The 22,545-nt window shown below is 46.0% G+C and overlaps 1 protein-coding gene across 1 annotated transcript in view; it reads left to right on the forward strand.

Annotated features, from left to right (window-relative positions):
- The window catches only part of GRIN2C (glutamate ionotropic receptor NMDA type subunit 2C), a 317,789-nt gene that overhangs the window by 247,347 nt on the left and 47,897 nt on the right, over positions 1-22,545 (forward strand). Inside the window, exon 10 of the mRNA XM_078778806.1 lies at positions 20,948-21,135. Coding sequence (XP_078634932.1) covers positions 20,948-21,135 — 188 coding nt within the window. The remainder of the gene's footprint in view (positions 1-20,947; positions 21,136-22,545) is intronic.

Consider the following 22,545-nt stretch of genomic DNA (forward strand, 5'->3'; position numbering starts at 1 on the left):
CGAGCTTCCCTGGGTCCTCCCGTTGGCAGACGACTTCGCGCGTCTCGTCGCAGAGTTCCCGGCCCTCACGCGACCGACGTTTTCGGCCGTCGCGGTGCGTCACGGCATCGAGCATCACATTCCCACTACGGGCCTGCTGGTGTACGCCCGAGCTCGCCGTCTTGACCCAGCCAAACTCGCCGTCGCCAAGGCCGAGTTCACCGCGCTGGAGCGCCTCGGCATCGTGCGGCGCTCCGACAGCGCCTGGGCCTCGCCGCTGCACATCGTCCCGAAGCCGGGGGGCGGATGGCGGCCATGCGGCGACTACCGCTGCCTCAACGATGCCACTACCCCCGACAGGTACCCCGTCCCGCACATCCAGGATTTTTCCGCCCGGTTGGCGGGGCGGACCATTTTTTCAAAAGTGGACCTGATTCGGGGGTACCACCAGGTGCCCGTCCGCCCGGCCGACATCCCGAAGACGGCCGTTATTACACCTTTCGGTCTCTTCGAATTCCTCCGGATGCCCTTCGGCCTCAAAAACGCGGCACAGGCGTTCCAGCGCCTGATGGACGGCGTGCTGCGCGACTTGCCATTCCTCTTTACCTACCTGGACGACATCCTCGTCGCCAGCACGTCCAGAGCCGAGCACCTCCTCCACCTCCGGACGCTGTTCGGCTGCCTCAGCGAGCACGGCTTGATCATCAACCTGGCCAAATGTCACTTTGGTGCGGCGACGATCGACTTTTTGGGCCACCACATCACCCGGAACGGCGCCGTACCGCTACCGGCCAAAGTCGAGACCATCGCCGCTTTCCCGCGCCCCCGCTCCGTCAAGGCGCTGCAGGAGTTCCTCGGGATGGTGAACTTTTACCACCGCTTCGTGCCTCGAGCTGCGCAACTCATGCGGCCCTTGTACACCGCCCTCCGCGGCCAGCCGGTGAAGCGCGACGTCGTCTGGTCCACGGACATGGACGCTGCTTTCACCGGCGCGAAACGGGCCCTCGCCAACGCCACGCTGCTGGCCCACCCGGTACCCCATGCTCCCATCGCCCTCACCACGGACGCCTCCGACTACGCCGTGGGCGCGGTTCATGAGCAATGGGTAAACGGGGCCTGGCAGCCGCTCGCGTTCTTCAGCCGGCAACTCCTGCCCAACGAGTTGAAGTACAGCACTTTCGACCGCGAGCTCCTCGGGCTGTACCTGGCCGTCCGCCATTTTCGCCACCTCCTGGAGGGCCGCCCGTTTACGGCCTTTGTCGACCACAAGCCATTGATTTTCGCCATGGCTAAGGTCACGGAGCCGTGGTCGGCCCGCCAGCAGCGCCACCTCTCCGCCGTGTCGGAATACACCATGGACATCCGGCACGTCGCCGGAAAGGACAACGCCGTGGCCGACTGCCTTTCTCGAGCTGGCGCCAATGCCGTACACCTCGGCGTCGATTTCGCCCTGATGGCGACGGACCAGGCTACCGACGGCACGGTGCAGGCGCTCCGGGTGGCGGACACGGGCCTCCGCTTGGCTGACGTCCCCTTCGCGGACACGGTCCTGCTTTGTGACGTCTCCCAAGGCCGACCTCGCCCCGTTGTGCCGGTCACCTGGCGGCGTTGCATTTTTGCTTCGCTCCACGGCCTCTCACACCCGGGCCGGAAGGCGTCCCAGAGGCTGGTGTCGGCACATTTCGTCTGGCACGGGTTGCGACGGGACGTCCGCGACTGGGCCAACGCCTGCACACCCTGCCAGCGGGCCAAGGTCCACCGTCACACCCAGGCTCCGCTGGCTCCTTTCACCGTGCCCGAGCGACGTTTCGACCACGTCCACGTGGACCTGGTGGGTCCCCTGCCCCCATCGCAGGGGTTCACCCACCTGCTTACCATGGTGGACAGGACCACCAGGTGGCCAGAGGCCGTGCCCCTCGCCTCCACCACCACTGCCGACGTGGCCCAGGCGTTCATCGCCACCTGGGTCGCGCGTTTCGGCGCACCGGCGGACATCTCGTCGGACCGCGGCCCACAGTTCATGTCCGAACTGTGGGGCGCGGTCGCCCGCACGTTGGGCGTTACCCTGCACCGCACCACGGCCTACCACCCCCAGGCCAACGGGTTGTGCGAGCGGTTCCACCGCTCCATGAAGGCCGCACTCATGGCCGGCCTCCAGGACGACGGCTGGGCCGACCGGCTCCCGTGGGTCCTTTTGGGCCTCCGCACGGCTCCAAAAGAGGACCTCCAGGCATCCACCGCCGAGCTGGTGTACGGCCAGGCCCTCCGCGTCCCGGGCGAGTTCGTGCCCGACGCCACCAGCCCCTGGTCCACCGCGCGCCAGCGCATGGACTTCCAGGAGGCCGCCCAACGTTTCGCCCCGGTGCCCACGTCCCGCCACGGCAACCCCCAATCCTACGTCCCCCCAGCACTCCGCACGGCGGAGTACGTCTTTGTGCGCCACGACGCGCACCGGGGGCCGCTCCGGCCACCATACGACGGACCCTTCCGGGTCCTACGACGGGACAACAAGTCCTTCGTCGTCAGCATCGGCGGCCGGGCGGACCGGATGTCGGTGGACCGCCTCAAGCCGGCCCACATGGACGTCGGCCAGCCGCCACGGCTGGCTCTCCCACCGCGGCGCGGCCACACCCCGTCCACTGCACCCCCCGTCCGGCCACCCACCACCACACCGGACCCCCCCCCCCCCCCCCGCGACCAACCAGGGGTCGTTTCAGTCGGGTCATCCGGACCCCCCTCTGGTTGACCTTCCTGGACCAAGTCGATTCTGGGGGGGCGTGTGTAGCGACCCATGGGTCCCCCAAAGCTTGAGACCAGCAACAGAATCTCCTGGCCCAAGCCGGTGACGTAACCGGCGGCCAACCCGCGGCGCCGAGGTTATAATCCTTTGCACCTGTCGGTCACATGACCACCAAAGCGTGCCTCGCCTGAGAGGCGGGGCTTTGGTTCTGATGTATGCTTTTTGGTTTGGATATATATATGCGAACCCGATAAACGGGCTTTCAGAGTTCCTGAGATGATTATACAATAAACATCTTCTCGGACGAGTTTGTGTCTTGTCCGTCACTTCGTCCGTCTCAAGCAGGAGCGCTGCTCCTTCAACATCATCATTAACATATGTTATTCCCCATGGGGAGTATTTGACAATGAGTTATGTTTCAATTTTTTCCATGGTGCGGTTTCGGAGATATAGAGGTCCAAATTTTTGGGGGGTTTTTTTCAAGATGGTGTCAGTACCATGTGACCTATTACATCATAATTCTCACTAAAAATTACACATGAGTAGATGCATACTATGGCGAAATTTTTTTTGTCAATCGGGTCAAGAATTGCAGAGAAAATTAATTTTTTAAATACAGACATACGTACATATGGATGTATGCACCCCATCGCTTAACCCCGCTTTTCGCTTCGCATCGCAGGGCAATTATTGTTCTGACCTACAGGGGGCACTGCATCAGCCAACGCGATGTCAGACATTAACAGCCCAGCCATGCTCTCAGAAATGTTGCAAACCAGCAGCCACTTGCACACAAGCAAACGAATGACCAAAGTTTTAACAAACCGTTCTTTCATTCCTAGTTCGGCGCTCATTCCAAAACGGTTTGATTGGGAGAAGGCACATAAAATTTAAAACTAAGCAGAAATGTCCGAAAAGCTTCAATAAAGCATTTCCCTACTGCTTGCTAATGTTGTGAAGCCTCTTAAAGAACCGAACATAAGTGCTAATGTACTTAATTTCCTCTTCAAGAGGAGCTGCAACTCTCAACTTGATGATACTTAATTTGCTTCAACTGTTCCATTCTCTTTCAGCCCGTTTGCCAACTGGCAACCCCTGATGTGGAATTTCCGTCGATATGATACAATATGTTGTTCAATAACGTGTGGGAGTGAATAAAAGAAGTTAAATCTCAGCAATAGCCTCCTTGTTGTGCTTTCAATAGAAAAGCCTTTGAATGTGGCACCAACAGCAATTACACTCATGGCAATTACGTAGCTGCTGGTGTTGTGATAGGACGCGTAGTTGTCTCTCTAATTTATACATCTGCCTGATCTTTTTTCTGTTGGAATGTTTGCTATACTTAATGTCTGAGTGGAACAGAGGTTACAAAGTGAATTGTGTGCGCAGATCCTCGTCGATTTAACAGATGTCACATCAACGGAACACCAGAGTAATCCAGATGTTTGTTCGGTCGTAACGAATGAAAGTTTCTGTTGAGCCTGACCTTGAATGTTTACACTTTGCAAAAAAGATATATATATATATATTTTGCATTTAAATTTTTCCTTCAATGTGATGTAAAAGTTATTATTCCTTTGGAGGAGCCATATGTGTCAACTGCTAAATGTATTCATTAGCAAAATGCATTATGATACACACATGGGCATGTTTATATCCTTTGTTTGCATATCTCCTGATGGAGGCCATTCTTTGGTTGAAACTCGAGATGTTTCTGCTCGATTGTGTGACGCCCTCGTTAATGATCTTTCACATGGATATTGTACACTCAGGATATTGATTTGTACTCTGGGCTCCTCCCGATTTTGGTCTGAAGTCAACTCCTCAATACTATGCGTAGCTCGTACAGTATCGTGTTTGTGCTCTGAGCTCTAGTTTGAGATATTTTGGTTTGAAGTCTCAGCTCTTCCAGATGTTGGTTTATGCTCTCAACTCTTCCCTATATTCGTTTGTGTCTCAACTCTTCCAGATATTGGTCTGTGTCTCAACTCTTCCAGATATTGATTAATGCTCTCAACTCTTCCAGATATTGGTCTGTCTCAACTCTTCCAGATATTGCTTTATGCTCTCAACTCTTCCAGATATTCGTTTGTGTCTCAACTCTTGCCGATATTGCTTTATGCTCTCAACTCCACCAGATATTGGTTTGTGTCTCAACTCTTCCAGATATTGCTTTATGCTCTCAACTCTTCCAGATATTGGTTTGTGTCTCAACTCTTCCAGATATTGCTTTATGCTCTCAACTCCTCCAGATATTGGTTTGTGTCTCAACTCTTCCAGATATTGCTTTATGCTCTCAACTCCTCCAGATATTGGTTTGTGCTCTCAACTCTTTCCGATATTGCTTTATGCTCTCAACTCCTCCAGATATTGGTTTGTGCTCTCAACTCTTCCAGATATTGGTTTGTGTCTCAACTCTTTCCGATATTGCTTTATGCTCTCAACTCCTCCAGATATTGGTTTGTGCTCTCAACTCTTCCAGATATTGGTTTGTCTCAACTCTTCCCGATATTGCTTTATGCTCTCAACTCCTCCAGATATTGGTTTATGCTCTCAACTCTTCCAGATATTGGTTTGTGTCTCAACTCTTCCCGATATTGCTTTATGCTCTCAACTCCTCCAGATATTGGTTTGTGCTCTCAACTCTTCCAGATATTGGTTTGGTGTCTCAACTCTTCCAGATATTGCTTTATGCTCTCAACTCCTCCAGATATTGGTTTGTGCTCTCAACTCTTCCCGATATTGGTTTGGTGTCTCAACTCTCCCAGATATTGCTTTATGCTCTCAACTCTTCCAGATATTGGTTTGGTGTCTCAACTCTTCCAGATATTGCTTTATGCTCTCAACTCCTCCAGATATTGATTTGTGCTCTCAACTCTTCCAGATATTGGTTTATGTCTCAACTCTTCCAGATATTGATTTATGCTCTCAACTCCTCCAGATATTGCCGTGTGCTCTCAACTCTTCCAGATATTGATTTGGTGTCTCAACTCTTCCAGATATTGGTTTATGTCTCAACTCTTCCAGATATTGGTTTGTGCTCTCAACTCCTCCAGATATTGCTGTGTGCTCTCAACTCTTCCAGATATTGGTTTGGTGTCTCAACTCTTCCAGATATTGATTTATGCTCTCAACTCTTCCAGATATTGGTTTGTGTCTCAACTCTCCCAGATATTGCTTTATGCTCTCATGTCTTCCAGATATTGGTTTCTGTCTCAACTCTCCCAGATATTGCTTTATGCTCTCAACTCTTCCAGATATTGGTTTGTGCTCTCATCTCTTCCAGATATTGGTTTGTGTCTCAACTCTCCCAGATATTGCTTTATGCTCTCAACTCTTCCAGATATTGGGTTGTGTCTCAACTCTCCCAGATATTGCTTTATGCTCTCAACTCTTCCAGATGTTGGTTTGTGCTCTCAACTCTTCCAGATATTTGTTTTTTGTCTCAACTCTCCCAGATATTGCTTTATGCTCTCAACTTTTCCAGATATTGGCTTGTGCTTTCAACTCTTCTAGATGTTGGTTTGTGCTCTCAACTCTTCCAGATATTGGTTTGAAGTGTCAGCTTTTTCAGATATTGGTATGAAGTCTGAGCTCTTCCAGATATTAGTTTGTGCTCTCAGCTCTTCAGGATATTGGTTTGTGCTGTCAGCTCTTCCAGATATTGGTTTGTGCTCTCCACTCTCCCAGATATTGGTTTGTGCTCTCAACTCTCCTAGATATTGGTTTGTGCTCTCAACACTTCTAGATATTGGTTTGTGCTCTCCACTCTCCTAGATATTGGTTTGTGCTCTCAACACTTCTAGATATTGGTTTGTGCTCTCCACTCTCCCAGATATTGGTTTGTTCGCTCCACTCTCCCATATATTGGTTTGTGCTCTCAACACTTCTAGATATTGGTTTGTGCTCTCCACTCTCCCAGATATTGGTTTGTGCTATCAACTCTTCTGGATATTGGTTTGTGCTCTCAACTCTCCGATGTATTGGTTTGTGCTCTCAACACTTCTAGATATTGGTTTGTGCTCTCAACTCTTCCAGATATTGGTTTGTTCTCTCTACTCTTCTGGATATTGGTTTGTGCTCTCAACTCTTCTGGATATTGGTTTGTGCTCTCCACTCTCCCAGATATTGGTTTGTGCTCTCCACTCTTCTGGATATTGGTTTGTTCTCTCTACTCTTCTGGATATTGGTTTGTGCTCTCAACTCTTCTAGATATTGGTTTGTGCTCTCCACTCTCCCAGATATTGGTTTGTGCTCTCCACTCTTCTGGATATTGGTTTGTGCTCTCAACTCTTCTAGATATTGGTTTGTGCTCTCCACTCTCCCAGATATTGGTTTGTGCTCTCCACTCTCCCAGATATTGGTTTGTGCTCTCAACACTTCTAGATATTGGTTTGTGCTCTCCACTCTCCCAGATATTGGTTTGTGCTCTCAACTCTTCTGGATATTGGTTTGTGCTCTCAACTCTCTGATGTATTGGTTTGTGCTCTCAACACTTCTGGATATTGGTTTGTGCTCTCAACTCTTCCAGATATTGGTTTGTGCTCTCCACTCTTCCAGATATTGGTTTGTGCTCTCCACTCTCCCAGATATTGGTTTGTGCTCTCCACTCTTCTGGATATTGGTTTGTGCTCTTTGCACTTCCAGAAGGTTGTTTGAAGTCCCAGCTCCTTCAGATGTTGGTTCGAAGTCTCAGCTACTCCAGATATTGATTTAAAATCTCAGCCCCTCCAGATTTGGTTTGTGTTATTTGCATTTCCAGATGGTTGTTTAAAGTCTCAGCTCTTCCAGATATTGGTTTGTGTCTCAACTCTCCCAGATATTGCTTTATGCTCTCATCTCTTCCAGATATTGGTTTGTGCTCTCATCTCTTCCAGATATTGGTTTGTGTCTCAACTCTCCCAGATATTGCTTTATGCTCTCAACTCTTCCAGATATTGGTTTGTGTCTCAACTCTCCCAGATATTGCTTTATGCTCTCAACTCTTCCAGATGTTGGTTTGTGCTCTCAACTCTTCCAGATATTTGTTTTTTGTCTCAACTCTCCCAGATATTGCTTTATGCTCTCAACTTTTCCAGATATTGGCTTGTGCTTTCAACTCTTCTAGATGTTGGTTTGTGCTCTCAACTCTTCCAGATATTGGTTTGAAGTGTCAGCTTTTTCAGATATTGGTATGAAGTCTGAGCTCTTCCAGATATTAGTTTGTGCTCTCAGCTCTTCAGGATATTGGTTTGTGCTGTCAGCTCTTCCAGATATTGGTTTGTGCTCTCCACTCTCCCAGATATTGGTTTGTGCTCTCAACTCTCCTAGATATTGGTTTGTGCTCTCAACACTTCTGGATATTGGTTTGTGCTCTCAACACTTCTGGATATTGGTTTGTGCTCTCAACTCTTCCAGATATTTGTTTTTTGTCTCAACTCTCCCAGATATTGCTTTATGCTCTCAACTTTTCCAGATATTGGCTTGTGCTTTCAACTCTTCTAGATATTGGTTTGTGCTCTCAACTCTTCCAGATATTGGTTTGAAGTGTCAGCTTTTTCAGATATTGGTATGAAGTCTGAGCTCTTCCAGATATTAGTTTGTGCTCTCAGCTCTTCAGGATATTGGTTTGTGCTGTCAGCTCTTCCAGATATTGGTTTGTGCTCTCCACTCTCCCAGATATTGGTTTGTGCTCTCAACTCTCCTAGATATTGGTTTGTGCTCTCAACACTTCTAGATATTGGTTTGTGCTCTCCACTCTCCTAGATATTGGTTTGTGCTCTCCACACTTCTAGATATTGGTTTGTGCTCTCCACTCTCCTAGATATTGGTTTGTGCTCTCAACTCTTCCAGATATTGGTTTGTGCTCTCCACTCTTCCAGATATTGGTTTGTTCGCTCCACTCTCCCATATATTGGTTTGTGCTCTCAACACTTCTAGATATTGGTTTGTGCTCTCCACTCTCCTAGATATTGGTTTGTGCTCTCAACTCTTCCAGATATTGGTTTGTGCTCTCCACTCTTCCAGATATTGGTTTGTGCTCTCCACTCTCCCAGATATTGGTTTGTTCTCTCTACTCTTCTGGATATTGGTTTGTGCTCTCAACTCTTCTGGATATTGGTTTGTGCTCTCCACTCTTTTGGATATTGGTTTGTGCTCTCCACTCTCCCAGATATTGGTTTGTTCTCTCTACTCTTCTGGATATTGGTTTGTGCTCTCAACTCTTCTAGATATTGGTTTGTGCTCTCCACTCTCCCAGATATTGGTTTGTGCTCTCCACTCTCCCAGATATTGGTTTGTGCTCTCAACACTTCTAGATATTGGTTTGTGCTCTCCACTCTCCCAGATATTGGTTTGTGCTCTCAACTCTTCTGGATATTGGTTTGTGCTCTCCACTCTCCCAGATATTGGTTTGTGCTCTCAACTCTTCTGGATATTGGTTTGTGCTCTCAACTCTCTGATGTATTGGTTTGTGCTCTCAACACTTCTGGATATTGGTTTGTGCTCTCAACTCTTCCAGATATTGGTTTGTGCTCTCCACTCTTCCAGATATTGGTTTGTGCTCTCCACTCTCCCAGATATTGGTTTGTGCTCTCCACTCTTCTGGATATTGGTTTGTGCTCTTTGCACTTCCAGAAGGTTGTTTGAAGTCCCAGCTCCTTCAGATGTTGGTTCGAAGTCTCAGCTACTCCAGATATTGATTTTAAATCTCAGCTCCTCCAGATTTGGTTTGTGTTATTTGCATTTCCAGATGGTTGTTTAAAGTCTCAGCTCTTCCAGATTATGGTTTGTGCTCTGATGTCCTCCAGACGTTGATTTGAAGTCTCAGCTGCTCTGGATATTGGTTTGAGCTCTCAGCACTTCCAGATGGTTGTTTGAAGTCCAGGCTTCTCAATATATTGCTTTATACTCTCAACACTTCCAGATGTTGATTTCCATACCCAGCTTTCCAAAATGTTAGTTTGAACTCTCAGATATCTCAGATGGTGATTTGAGCTCTCAGTTCTTCCAGGAGCCTCAAAATTTGAGTTTGATAAAAGTACAAGGATTTGAATCTTTTGTGGTTTTGATTAAATGATAATGAGCATTGAAACCTGTCAATCAGTTATTCAATATCGTTTATTATTTTCTAAATAGTTGAATTTTGTCATCTCAAGGCCTATCTTGATGAGAAATATTTTATTTTTAAGCAGTGAGGCTGATTCAATATTTGGCTATATCCTTTCTTCAATTACAAATCAAGAAGAAGAAGCTTTCTAACCCACCATGTTTAATCCTAAGGGTTTCCAAAGTGTAATTCTAATGGGCTCGAAAGGGTAATTCTAAAGGGTTATAAAGTGTAATTTTAGAACCTTCTAAAAGGGTAATTTTAAAGGTTTCTAAAGTGTAATTATAAAGGGTAATTGTCAAGGGATCTAAATGGTACTTTGAAAGGATAGTTCTAAAGCGTTCTAAAGTGTAATTCTCGAAGGTTATAAAGGGTAATTCTGAAGTGTAATTCTAAAGAATGAATGAATGATCGTTTCTAAGGCCATTTTTTCCACGCTAGAGCGGGGGTTAGCCTTCTAAAGGCTAAAACATTCTAAAGGGTAATTCTAAATGGTTCTAAAGGGTTCTAAAGGGTAATTACAAAGGGTAATTATAAAGGGAAGTTCTAAATGGTAATTGTAGAGTCCTCAAGGGTAATTCTAATGGGTACTAAAAGGTCATTATAAAGGCTTTTAAAGGGTAATTCTAAAGCTTTCATCTGCAACTTTATGGAATACTGCTCTCCCCTCTGGACCGGTGCTCCTGCCTCACACCTAGCTCAGCTTCACGTTGTAGAAACCAAAGCTTTCAGAATCATTGGAATCTCCCGCGATGAAGATGATTGTAAGGGCCTTTCACTCACTCACCGCAGGCAGGTTGGTGGTCTTTCTGTCTTCTACCGACTCCTCTCCGGCTTTGCTCCCCCTGCTCTGTCTGTTCTCTGTCCCCCAAATATTCCTACAGGTCGCACAAGATCTGCCAGAAACCCTCTTCTGGTGAAACTGCCAAAATCTAGAGTCTCTGCTCACCTTCACTCTTTCATTCCTCTTTTCTCCCGCCTCTGGAACAAACTCCCTCACTCTCTTCAATCCCTCTCCTCCCTCCAGGTCTTTAAAACAGCTGTTCACCACCATCTCTTATCTTCCCCCATCCAAAAACTTGATCTTTTCTACCACCGCTAATCTACCCAAAATCCACCTTTTTCAAATTCCGTTTTCTTTTCTGAAAGTCCTTGTAGTGACCATCTTGTTTATCCAGTGTACCCCACCCCAGCCCTCTCCCTTCCACAGATCTCCCGATATCCTTGTTCTCTACTATTGCTGTGCTTCCCTCTCTCTCCTCCCACCTCTTGTCTCCCGCTCCCTTTATTATGTTTCACGTGTGTTTCTGGTTCTATTTATGTCTTTGTGTTTAATCATGAGATGAAACCATTGTATTTTTGTTCACTTGAACAAAAGGGCCAACATTTGCTTAGTGGTGCGATAATAACAAATACAGTTATACAAGTGATAGTCTCTTTAGCTACTGTATGGAAGATATTGTGCAGGCAGCAATAGTGAGTTAACCTCTGAGTCTGAACTGTTTTGTTGTGGGTGCCTTTCCCGGTGGAATCTGATCCACATAAAACTGCCCTTTGTTGCCGTGCTAGCATGGGGTGCCACATCCCGGAGGATGTGAGTCGGTGGAGGGAATGTAAAGCCTGCTGTGCAATTTGCAGTGCAGCCAAGACCCCGTGGTCTTCTTGAGTCGTACATTCAAATTTTCATGTATCTGCATGAGGTGAGTGTGCAGTCAGCACATTGGCTCATTACAGCCGTTCCTTGTCAGATGAGCCCAGAATGGGAGAATAAATTACGAGGCATTATGCAGGTAACAGAAATAGCAATAGCTCATGTTATGAGCAGGTAAACAGTACTTAAAGTAGTTTGAGTGAGCGTATCATTGTCTACCAGGTCAGGGTATATCTTGGCCCTTGGCTTTGTGAGGACGAAGACATTCTGTAACAATATGAGCGTTTCACATGCTGTCCATCAGCGCAATTGTTATTATTACCCTGCATCAGCGCAATTTGTGTGTGTGTGTTTGTGTGTTTATTTCTGTTTGTGGGTGTGTTTGTGTTTGTCTGTCCGATCACTTACACTTGCCTACAGATCACAATTTTAATCTGATCTTCACGAAACTTCACCAAACGGTTGAGTTCGTGGTCCGACAAAATCCTATTTATTTTTGAGGTCAAAAGGACAAAAGGTCAACATAGGCCAAAGGTCAACCACTTTTTTTCAAATTTCTAAAATCCTCAATTTTCATCCGATTGACTTGAAATTTGAATGGGATTTACATAAAAGCTAACTGAATTCAACCACCAATTATATTTGAGATCAACATAGGCCATAAGGCCAACCAACATAAGTCAAAGGTCAATAACCTCAAATTTCTAAAATTCTCAATTTTCATCCGATTAACTTAAACTTTGAAGATGATTGGCATATCAGGTCACTGAATTCAACCACCAATTATTTTGAGGTCAACTTAGGCCAAAAGGTCAACAACTTATTTTAAGGATTTTTCAAGTATCATGCCATGCACAACACATTTCCTGTTTGTTTATCTTTCTGTCTGTTTGGCCGCACAGAACGTGAGTATGTGCATTAATTACATTAAACCCTTGATAACCCTAAAACCCCTTAATACCATTTAGACACCTAAGACCCTTTACAACCCTAAAACCCATTAAGACCCCTAAAACTCACAACACCCTTTAAGACACTTAAAACATTTTATAGCCTTTAGAACCCTTAGACCTTTTGAGACCCATAATAACCTTTGGTCTCTAAGACCATTTTAGACCTTTTAGAACCCTAAGACACTTTACTTTTATTTACAGCCTAAATCCCTATAGACCCCAAAGACCCTTAAAACCCCGAAGACTCCTTAACCCTAGATAGGTGTACCCCCCTGGGTATACCCATCCATACAGAATGGGTATACCCAAGGTACACCTATCTAGTGTTAAGACCCCTAACACACTTTAAGACTCTCAAGACCCTTTAGACCCCGAAGACCATTAATTCCCCTAAGATGCTCTAAGACCCTTCAGTGCTGTCTTTCTCTCGCGGTCCCCCTGTGCTGTCTTTCCCTCACGGCCCCCCTGTGCTGTCTTTCCCTCGCGGTCCCTCTGTGCTGTCTTTCCCTCGTGGTCCCTCTGTGCTGTCTTTCCCTCGTGGTCCCTCTGTGCTGTCTTTCCCTCGTGGTCCCCCTGTGCTGCCTTTCCCTCGTAGTCCCCCTGTGCTGTCTTTCCCTCGCGGTCCCTCTGTGCTGTCTTTCCCTTGCGGTCCCTCTGTGCTGTCTTTCCCTCGTGGTCCCCCTGTCTGTCCCCCTGTCTGTCCCCCTGTCTGCTGTCTCCCTCGCGGTCCCCCTGTGCTGTCTTTCCCTCGCGGTCCCCCTGTGCTGTCTTTCCCTCACGGTCCCTCTGTGCTGTCTTTCCCTCGCGGTCCCACTGTGCTGTCTTTCCCTCGCGGTCCCCCTGTGCTGTCTTTCCCTCGCGGTTCCTCTGTGCTGTCTTTCCCTCGCGGTCCCTCTGTGCTGTCTTTCCCTCGCGGTCCCTCTGTGCTGTCTTTCCCTCGCGGTCCCTCTGTACTGTCTTTCCCTCGCGGTCCCTCTGTGCTGTCTTTCCCTCGCGGTCCCCCTGTGCTGTCTTTCCCTCACGGTCCCCCTGTGCTGTCTTTCCCTCGCGGTCCCCCTGTGCTGTCTTTCCCTCGTGGTCCCCCTGTGCTGTCTTTCCCTCGTGGGCCCCCTGTGCTGTCTTTCCCTCATGGTCCCCCTGTGCTGTCTTTCCCTCGTGGTCCCCCTGTGCTGTCTTTCCCTCGCGGTCACCCTGTACTGTCTTTCCCTCGCGGTTGTCAGCTCTTTCACGAGCCTCGATTCAGTATTTAAAAAAAAAAAAAAGTCCCTTTAGAACCCCAAGCCCCTTAAGACTTTTAAGACCCTTCAGACCACTATGACCTTTGAGACCCCTAAGACCCTTTAATATCCCTAAGACCCCTTATAATCCATAGACCCTTTAGTCCTTTCGCACCGTAAGATCCTTAAGAAGCTCAATACCCTTTAGAACCCTAAGACCCTTTAAGACTATTAAGACCCTAGGGACACCAAAGACCCTCAAGAATCCTAAGGTCCTGTAGACCCTAAGACCCTACAGGCTCCGTTACACACTTTTGAATCTCGAATATCCTTAGACACCTTTCTATTCTTTAGACATTCACACCTTTTAATACCCTGTAGACCACTTTGACCTTTTGACGTTTTAAGACCCTTTGGATCCCTTCAGACAATTCTGACCCTTCAGACCTTAAATTACATTAAGCCCTTCTATCTTTCAAGACCCTTTGGACAATTTTTACCATTTCAACCCTGTGAACCCATTTAGAATTACTCTTTAGAACCCTTCAGAATTAAACACGGTGTGTTAGGAAGGTTCTTCATTTTTGATGGATGGACGGACTGCCAAATATTGAAGAAAGAGTTGCAACGCTTAAAAATGACCTCCTCTCTGGGAATGTACGGACAGGAAGAATTCTGTTTTCCGATTCGTGTTCAAAATGTAACAGTTAATTGAAATTAAGTTGTTCCTCAATCATAAACTGACGTTTGTGGACAGCCAAACAGACAGACAGACAGACGTGAATCAATTGCTTAATCCCGCTTTTTGCTTCGATCGTGCGCAGGATAATATAAACCAGTAGCAGGGAGCAGAAAAGTGCTCCAGAAATGGACATACCCCTACTGGAGGTATAACAAGTTGAAAGTGGTGTCAAATTGCAGCTTCGGCTCTCTAGTTTCCAGAAATGATGTTGTACTTTGCAAAATAGCTGCACAACATGTTCCTTTGATCACTTTTCTGCCCTAAACTCACCCGACAATAGTACCTCCACGAACCTTCAAATTGTTTGATTCTAGTGAAGAGAAATCACAATTAAGCCACATATACTGCTGTTTTCCTGACGAAAATACTATGTAGATTGTAGAAGTATTCTGTGGCTGTTTTGGGGCTGCATTTTTTATCAAGGGTTCGGCCATCCCCCAAAAATTGCATTTTGGCCCTTTTTTCTGATTTTTCGTCAGTGTTTCCTTCCTGATTAGCTGTTAAAGGGTATAACAACATGGATGTTGACTTCAGATGGTGTCACTGTTGTCTACTTTCTCGAAAATTCAGGCTTGGAATAAAGTTGTAACAATTACCATGACTTTCACCTTTTATTTCCAAAATAACAAAACACCGCAATTGCACACATTTCATCATTTTTTGACTTTTTAAAATCGATTGTCTCATTACACAACTTTGGCTTGCATTTCTGTGTTTTATGTACTTTGATGATGCATTTCTCCTATTATGTAGTTGTGCTGGGTTCTTTGTGGGGTCTTTGTGGGCATTTTCAGAGCAGGCTGCGGGGAGGTTGCATCATACCATGAAAGTGGCGAGCTCGATTACCAAAACATCATTTTAGTCTTCATCCTCATCATCTTACAATATAGTGACAGTGTTTAGGCAGTTATTTCAGTTGCATATTTCTATGCATTTCAGCCAGCATTTTGTTTTGCCATTTTTCTTTTCTTTTGCCATTTTTGCCATTGGCCAGCCAGCATTTCACACGAGGACATTTTCTACCAACCTGAATCTGTATCCTTACAGTATAGGTGGGTCAAGTTGCGTAGTTCCCTTGGGGCTGACTCCTTCAGACTTCTCACACACTGCAAGACTTCATCATACTTGACCCAACCATATTGAGTGGGATACCTTGTTCTGGGCTTTGCAATGTGACTACTGCACCAGATCATAGTTTGGAACTTGGCTCTCAGAACATGTTGCATGAAAAGGCATCATCAGCGGGTGGAAGGGATGACACGGGTTTGTCAGTCGAGGTTGCCATCCTAAAGCGCAGTTCATCCAGGGTATCACATGATTTACCTTTGATAACTTTCCCATACATCAAGAGGAGGAACTCTCCAGCAGCAGCAAACCCAGCCTCCTTATCTGGACAGTGAAATTCTGCCAATCCCATAAGAGTATCCTGGTGTTTTTGGAGGATGGTGTAGGTAGTGCGCTTACCGAGTTTGAAGAAGCCACTGGTTGAGTCACAGCCTGTCAGGGCATGTGCAGCTGGTAGGATGGAACACTGCTTCTTCCCAATTGCTTCAGCAATTTTTGACACTGGAATGAACTGCTCCCGGGTGACCAACTTTCCTGAGTGACCAGAGTGCATGTATACGTCGTTGCTTAATTCCCCTCTACTTTGGTAGTACAGCAAAATAACTAGGACATCCGTATCATCACATCTGGCAATGGTACGGGGAAAGGATTACAAATGTGTGGCATGCAAGATCATCGTGGTATCTGCCTCATCATGGATTGAGAAAAGCTCCTCCAAATCTCTGGTTCCGTAATCAGTTATCTCGCTCACAACTTCTCGATTGGAATGACCTCCAGCAATGACAAGTTTCCTTTCTTGAGGAATTCTCTCTGGGGCTTTTTCCTCTATGTACTTGCTCTTGTCTATGTACTTGTACTATGTACTATGTCTATGTACGTATGTCTATGTACTATGTCTTGTCTATGTACTTGTACTTGTACAAAAAGTGAATGAGGGCTGCTTTGTTCTGTCCTGACTTGAGAAACTGCCTCTATTTGGGAACTTGTCTGTTTCCCATGATCCTGTGAGAGGGACCATCAGCACCTTTGTCTCCACGTCGCTGACGTTCTTTGCCTTTGATACTTGAAACACCAACACTAGCATCTCAATATCAAGGTCAGGACTTCTGTACAGTGTGGTCAACTTCTTGACTACTATTTCTCTGAGGTCATCAAAGGTTTTGAATTGTGATTCATTCACACCTTGGACAAAGCTCATGCCATCAATGATATATGCTGTTGGGGGTGTGACCCTTGGATTTCAGTTCAGTTTCTTGGGGAACGTTTTCCTCCAGCTTGTGTGCGAGATGTGATTTTGTGGCTTTTCTCATGGTTCCAACATCAACTCAAATGACAAAACCATCCTCATATCAATGTCACGATGCTTTGCAACTGATAGTAAGTGACGGAACAGTACCTCCAGATCAAGGACCATTTTCCTCTCCTTGTCAAAAGTCAATACCTTCTTCATGCTTGCAAAGGTCACTAACACAGCTTTGGGAATATTATCCTAAAAGCTCTTGCTTCTCCATCCATTAGCCGTTCAGCGATGAAGTTGCCAACGATGGTCTTTCCTCTTTTTGGAATGGATGTCAGAGATTCCTCAACATATTTGGTCGCAATCTGCCCAGTAGTAATATTGATTAGCTCCTTAGGGATGCTGTCCAAATCGAAGAGGTTTTGGCAGTGGTTCATGATGTAATCTTTTATAGCAGTCACATCTGACTTGTCCCTTGAGATCCTTGATGGGCTAAGCTCCTCATGTACATTCCCTTCTGTCTTGTGTTCAAAGAGTTGCCGGAAGGCCTCTGACTACTCTCCAGACACTTTCTATAAAGTAGACAACAGTGACACCATTTGAAGACAACATCCATGTTGTTATACCCTTTAACAGCTAATCAGGAAGGAAACTCTGACAAAAAAATCTTTAAAAACGGCCAACGTAATTTTTTGGCGATGGCCGACCCCCTGATAATAAATGCAGCCCCAAAACAGCCACAGAATACTTCTACATAGTATTTTCGACAGGAAAACAGCAGTATTTGTGGCCTAATTGTGATTTCTCCTCACTAGAATCAAACAATTTGAAGGTTCATGGAGGTACTATTTTCGGGTGAGTTTAGGGCAGAAAAGTGATTAAAGGAACATGTTGTGCAGCTATTTTGCAAATTACAACATTATTTCTGGAAACTAGAGAACCTTAGCTTCAATTTGATACAACTTTCAACTTGTTATACCTCCGGTAGGGGTATGTCCATTTTTAGAGCTTCTTGCCGCTGGTCTAATAATAGTCTCGTTGTGTATGTGTAAGGAGTCTCTGTGGTGACACAGCCTTGCATATTAACATGTATTGTCGGATAAAGCGGTTCATTGCCTGCCATTTCCCGTGCCTATCGTGAGTACTTCGAGTACTGAAGGCCATCAAATTATCCCTACCCTAGAGGCAGTTGCACACAAGAAGCTTTGGCATAGGTTTTACGCCATTCGGCCCATCATGCCTGCGCTACACCAACCCCAGAAACTATCACCCATCCACATAACAAGCGAACTAAACGTCCTGCCAATTATCACTGTACCCTTCTATCCCCAATACATCCAGGTACCTATATAATTCCAATTTAAACCGATCTACCTCCTCTGCTGCCACTACATTTGGCAGAGCATTGCAAACAAGCTAACCTCCCTGAAGATTTGAATCCAAATCCTAAATGTTTCAGCCATCAGCTGGATCTGAACCCACAACCTCTTGCATCCCAGTACATCCATGAGTGTCTTCACCACGAGGCCACGATTTTTCCTGAAAATAGAGCTGTTTTCTCATAAACCTCGCACTCGTGCTCTGACACTGAACGCAAAAGGGTTACGATGCCTTATCCGCCGCCTTGACATACGTCTGTTTCCATGTATGCATATAAATGTGTAGATATCTCGTGAAATAGACGAGCTTTTGTACACCTAATCTCAACTTTTATTTTCCATACAAATGGAAAGTTTTATACACAAGGGTGGCATTTTTTCATGGAGATACTCAACCTCGATCCCACCCATGCCTGGGATGTAATCTCATGCAATTTGACCGATTTGTCGTGAAGAGCGCGAGTGCAAGCATTTCTTTTCAGAAGCACACGGAAAGCAATCTGATAAAAAGCTTTCAGCGATGATAAACGTACATGTTTACCACGGTATATTTTTTACTGCGAGAGAGGATGGTGCCGTTAATTTGTAGAAATCTATCTCACAGTCTCACGGTACATTACGCGTTTGATCGCGGATTTCCTGTGTGATAAACCATCTTTGAAATTAATATGAGAACTTTGAGCATCGCTGACTTTTTCCAAAGGAAGATGTGCTAGAAATTAGAAACTGGCTGCACGTTCGGAATTACAATTCATGCAACTTCAGAGACGTTCTATTACTCTGTCCTTAACTTCTCACGTAATTTTTGTCACATTGTGAGCTTATCTGTTTATTCCACTTTCTCATATTTGTTGCATTTCAAATTGCTTTCTGTTGCAGAATTTTTGAGTAGGGCTGGCAGGATATAGCCTCGATGTATGCACACTCGCCTTTGAGCTTTCTAACCCGGGTTTGAATCTTGCTCCCACCCCAGCTATAAACCGTCACCCCCGTGTTGCTCAGGCAGGGAGAGGCATCTATGCGTTGGCTGTCCATCGGTTGGATGTTAACCTGGAGCACCCGTCTGCTAGCACTGGTCATTGGTGGATTTTATAGATCTCACGTGAAGTCTTTCTTGAAGTGTAGGCAGCCAGTTTGTGAAAGATTTGAGCCAAGAAGAATTTGGGAATAATTGAGGCTGCTGAAGTAGTAGTAGTAGTAGTCGTGATAGTAGTAACACAAATGGCATGTTCACTGCAAAACCTTGCCCTGTGCTTTTTTCTGGTCTTCATCAATGATCTCTCTGACTCTTGAAAATCCTCTCATTCTCTTTGCTGATGACTCCACTCTCTGCCACTCCATTCCTCATCCCTCAGATCGGCAGTCTGCAGCCTCCTCACTCTCTGCAGACCTGGACAAAATCACAGCCTGGTCAAACAAGTGGAAGATGTCTTTCAATCCTGACAAATCTCACACTCTTACGATGTCTCTCCGAAAATACCGACTGGAAAACCCTCCCATCCAATTTCTGAATAATCCTCTCCATGAAGTTCTGTCACTCAAGCTTTTGGGTCTCACTATCTGCCATGATCTTTCCGAGGAAAACCACATTTCCAATCTGGCTTCCAAAGCCAGTCGCCGACTGGGCATCCTCCGTCATGCGAAGTCCTTCCTTGGCACACCTGAGCTCCTCACCACATACAAGGCTTTCATTCACAGCTCAATGGAATACTGCTCTTCCCTCTGGGCTGGTGCTCCTGCCTCACACCTAGCTCTGCTTCATGCTGTTGAAACCAAAGCTTTCAGAATCATTGGAATCTCCCGTGATGAAGCTGATTACGAGGGCCTTTCACTCACTCACCGCAGGCAGGTTGGTGGTCTTTCTGTCTTCTACCAACTCCTCTCTGGCCTTGCTCCCCCAGCTCTCACTGTGCTCTGTCCCCCAAATATTCCTACAGGTCGCACAAGATCTGCCTGCAACCCTCTTATGGTTAAACTGCCAAAATCTAGGCTCTCTGCTCACCTTCACTCCTTCATTCCTCTTTTATCCTGCCTCTGGAACAAACTCCCTCACTCTCTTCAATCCCACTCCTCCCTCCAGGTCTTTAAAACAGCTGTTCACCACCATCTCTTATCTTCCCCCATCCAAAACCTTGATCTTTTCTACCCCCGCTAATTCACCCCAGATCCACTTTTTTGAAATACCAACTTCCTTCTTGGAAGTCCTTGCAGTGTCCTTGTGTTTTATACTTCTCCCACCCCCCACCCCCCCCTTCCCATGCCTCCTCCCCCCAAGCCCGCCCACAGATCTCCCGATGTCCCTGCTCTCAAATGTTGTGTTTGTGTGCTTCCCCTTCTCTCCCCATCTTGTCTATCACTCCCCTTATTATATGTTTTGTGTGTCTGTTTGATTTTTCTGTGTGATAAATGTTAGCTCTTTCACGAGCCTCGATCCTGTATACAAAAAAAAAAGAAAAGAAAAAAAGCTCGTGCAGCTTGGTGGTGCAAACGTTGCCCAATAATGTGTTGTTGTTGTGGATATACTTTGATATGTACTTCACACCTGTTCAGAACACTCGGCTCAGTGCTTGGTGATGAAAAGGTTTCGCTCAGGTTCACACTCTCTTGATTTCCTCGGAAGGAAGGAGGGTAAATATTCTATTGTAACCCATAAATCAAGACCGGCTTGGGTTGTAGAGCCTGACGGAACCGACCGGTATAGAAACAGATTACCAGAGCACAGTTAACCTGTTGATTCCTGCAGCCTTGTGCTGATGCTTAGCTGTCCTGTTGGTTAATCTCTGGCCGACTTATTGGTTTCTCGCACAGCATGCAGAACACTTTGTCGTATCTGATGCCGGTCATGTTGGCTGGTGGCAAACATTCATGTTGGCACGGTCTAAACCCCATTGTCACAGGAAGCTGGACGCTTTCATCTACGACGCGGCGGTGCTGAACTACATGGCGGGGAAGGACGAAGGCTGCAAGCTGGTGACCATCGGCAGTGGGAAGGTGTTTGCCACTGCGGGATACGGAATAGCTATGCAGAAGGGATCCAAGTGGAAGAGAAGCATCGACCTCGCTTTGCTTCAATTCCTTGGGGATGGTAAGTAAAAAAAAGTCACTTTTCTTCACTTCTATTTCCTTCTCTTCATGAGATTTCGGCGCACAATTTCGTTTTGCCTTCTAAAGTTTGAAGTATTGTACTTAAAGTCCTTGTGATAAGGCTGCAGATATCACACAATGCAAATTGCATCCGCTGGCCATCACAAGATGGTGAGAATGAAGACCAAACCAGGTGAGAACAGCGTCAATGTAGGCAGGTGTGATAGGGTGGTGTGAAATGCCTTCAGTACAGTTTTCAATTTCAAGGCTGACTGTATTCATTTATTTTCTCCTGTTCACTTCAAATACACTACTTATTAAGAGATGCATAATTGTGTCGCTTCCTACAGGGACGGAAGACATTGTTTTTCCTGTTTCTTTCTTTATTCTTTTTTCTTTGTTTGCAGCAATTGCAAACAGACACAATTCCTTAATTTCTGGGAAATTCTCTTCAAATTTGGCAATGGATGTTCCTTAGTCTAATACACCCAGACCCGAAACTTGACATAGATGTACCTTAGTCCATTACAACCAGACCGTAAACCTGATGTATCTTAGTCCAATACACACAGACTGTAAACTTGATGAAACTTAGTCTAATACGCCCAGACTGTAAACCTGATGTATCTTAGTCCAATAAACACAGATCGTAAACTTCATGTATCTTAGTCTCACACACCCAGACCCTAAACTTGATGTATCTTCGTCCAATACACCCAGACCGTAAACTTGACATCGACGTATCTTAGTCCAATACACCCAGACCGTAAACTTGATGTATCTTCGTCCAATACACCCAGACCATAAACTTGACATCGACGTATCTTAGTCCAATACACCCAGACCGTAAACTTGATGTATCTTCGTCCAATACACCCAGACCATAAACTTGACATCGACGTATCTTAGTCCAATACACCCAGACCCTAAACTTGACATAGACGTATCTTAGTCCAATACACACAGACCGTAAACTTGATGTGTCTTAGTCTCACACACTCAGACCCGAAACTTGATGTATCTTAGTCCAATACACCCAGACCGTAAACTTGATGTATCTTCGTCCAATACACACAGACCGTAAACTTGATGTAACTGAGTCGAATACGCCCAGACCGTAAACTTGACATCGAAGTATCTTAGTCCAATACACCCAGACCATAAACCTGATGTATCTTAGTCCAATACACACAGACCGTACACTTGATGTATCTTCGTCCAATACACACAGACCGTAAACTTGATGGAACTTCGTCTAATATGCCCAGACCGTAAACTTGATGTATCTTAGTCTCATACATCCAGACCCTAAACTTGATGTATCTTCGTCCAATACACACAGACCGTAAACTTGATGTAACTGAGTCGAATACGCCCAGACCGTAAACTTGACATCGAAGTATCTTAGTCC

The sequence above is a fragment of the Myxine glutinosa genome, chromosome 5 (assembly GCF_964187855.1).
Source record: "Myxine glutinosa chromosome 5, kmMyxGlut1.1, whole genome shotgun sequence".
Classification (NCBI taxonomy): Eukaryota; Metazoa; Chordata; class Myxini; order Myxiniformes; family Myxinidae; genus Myxine; species Myxine glutinosa.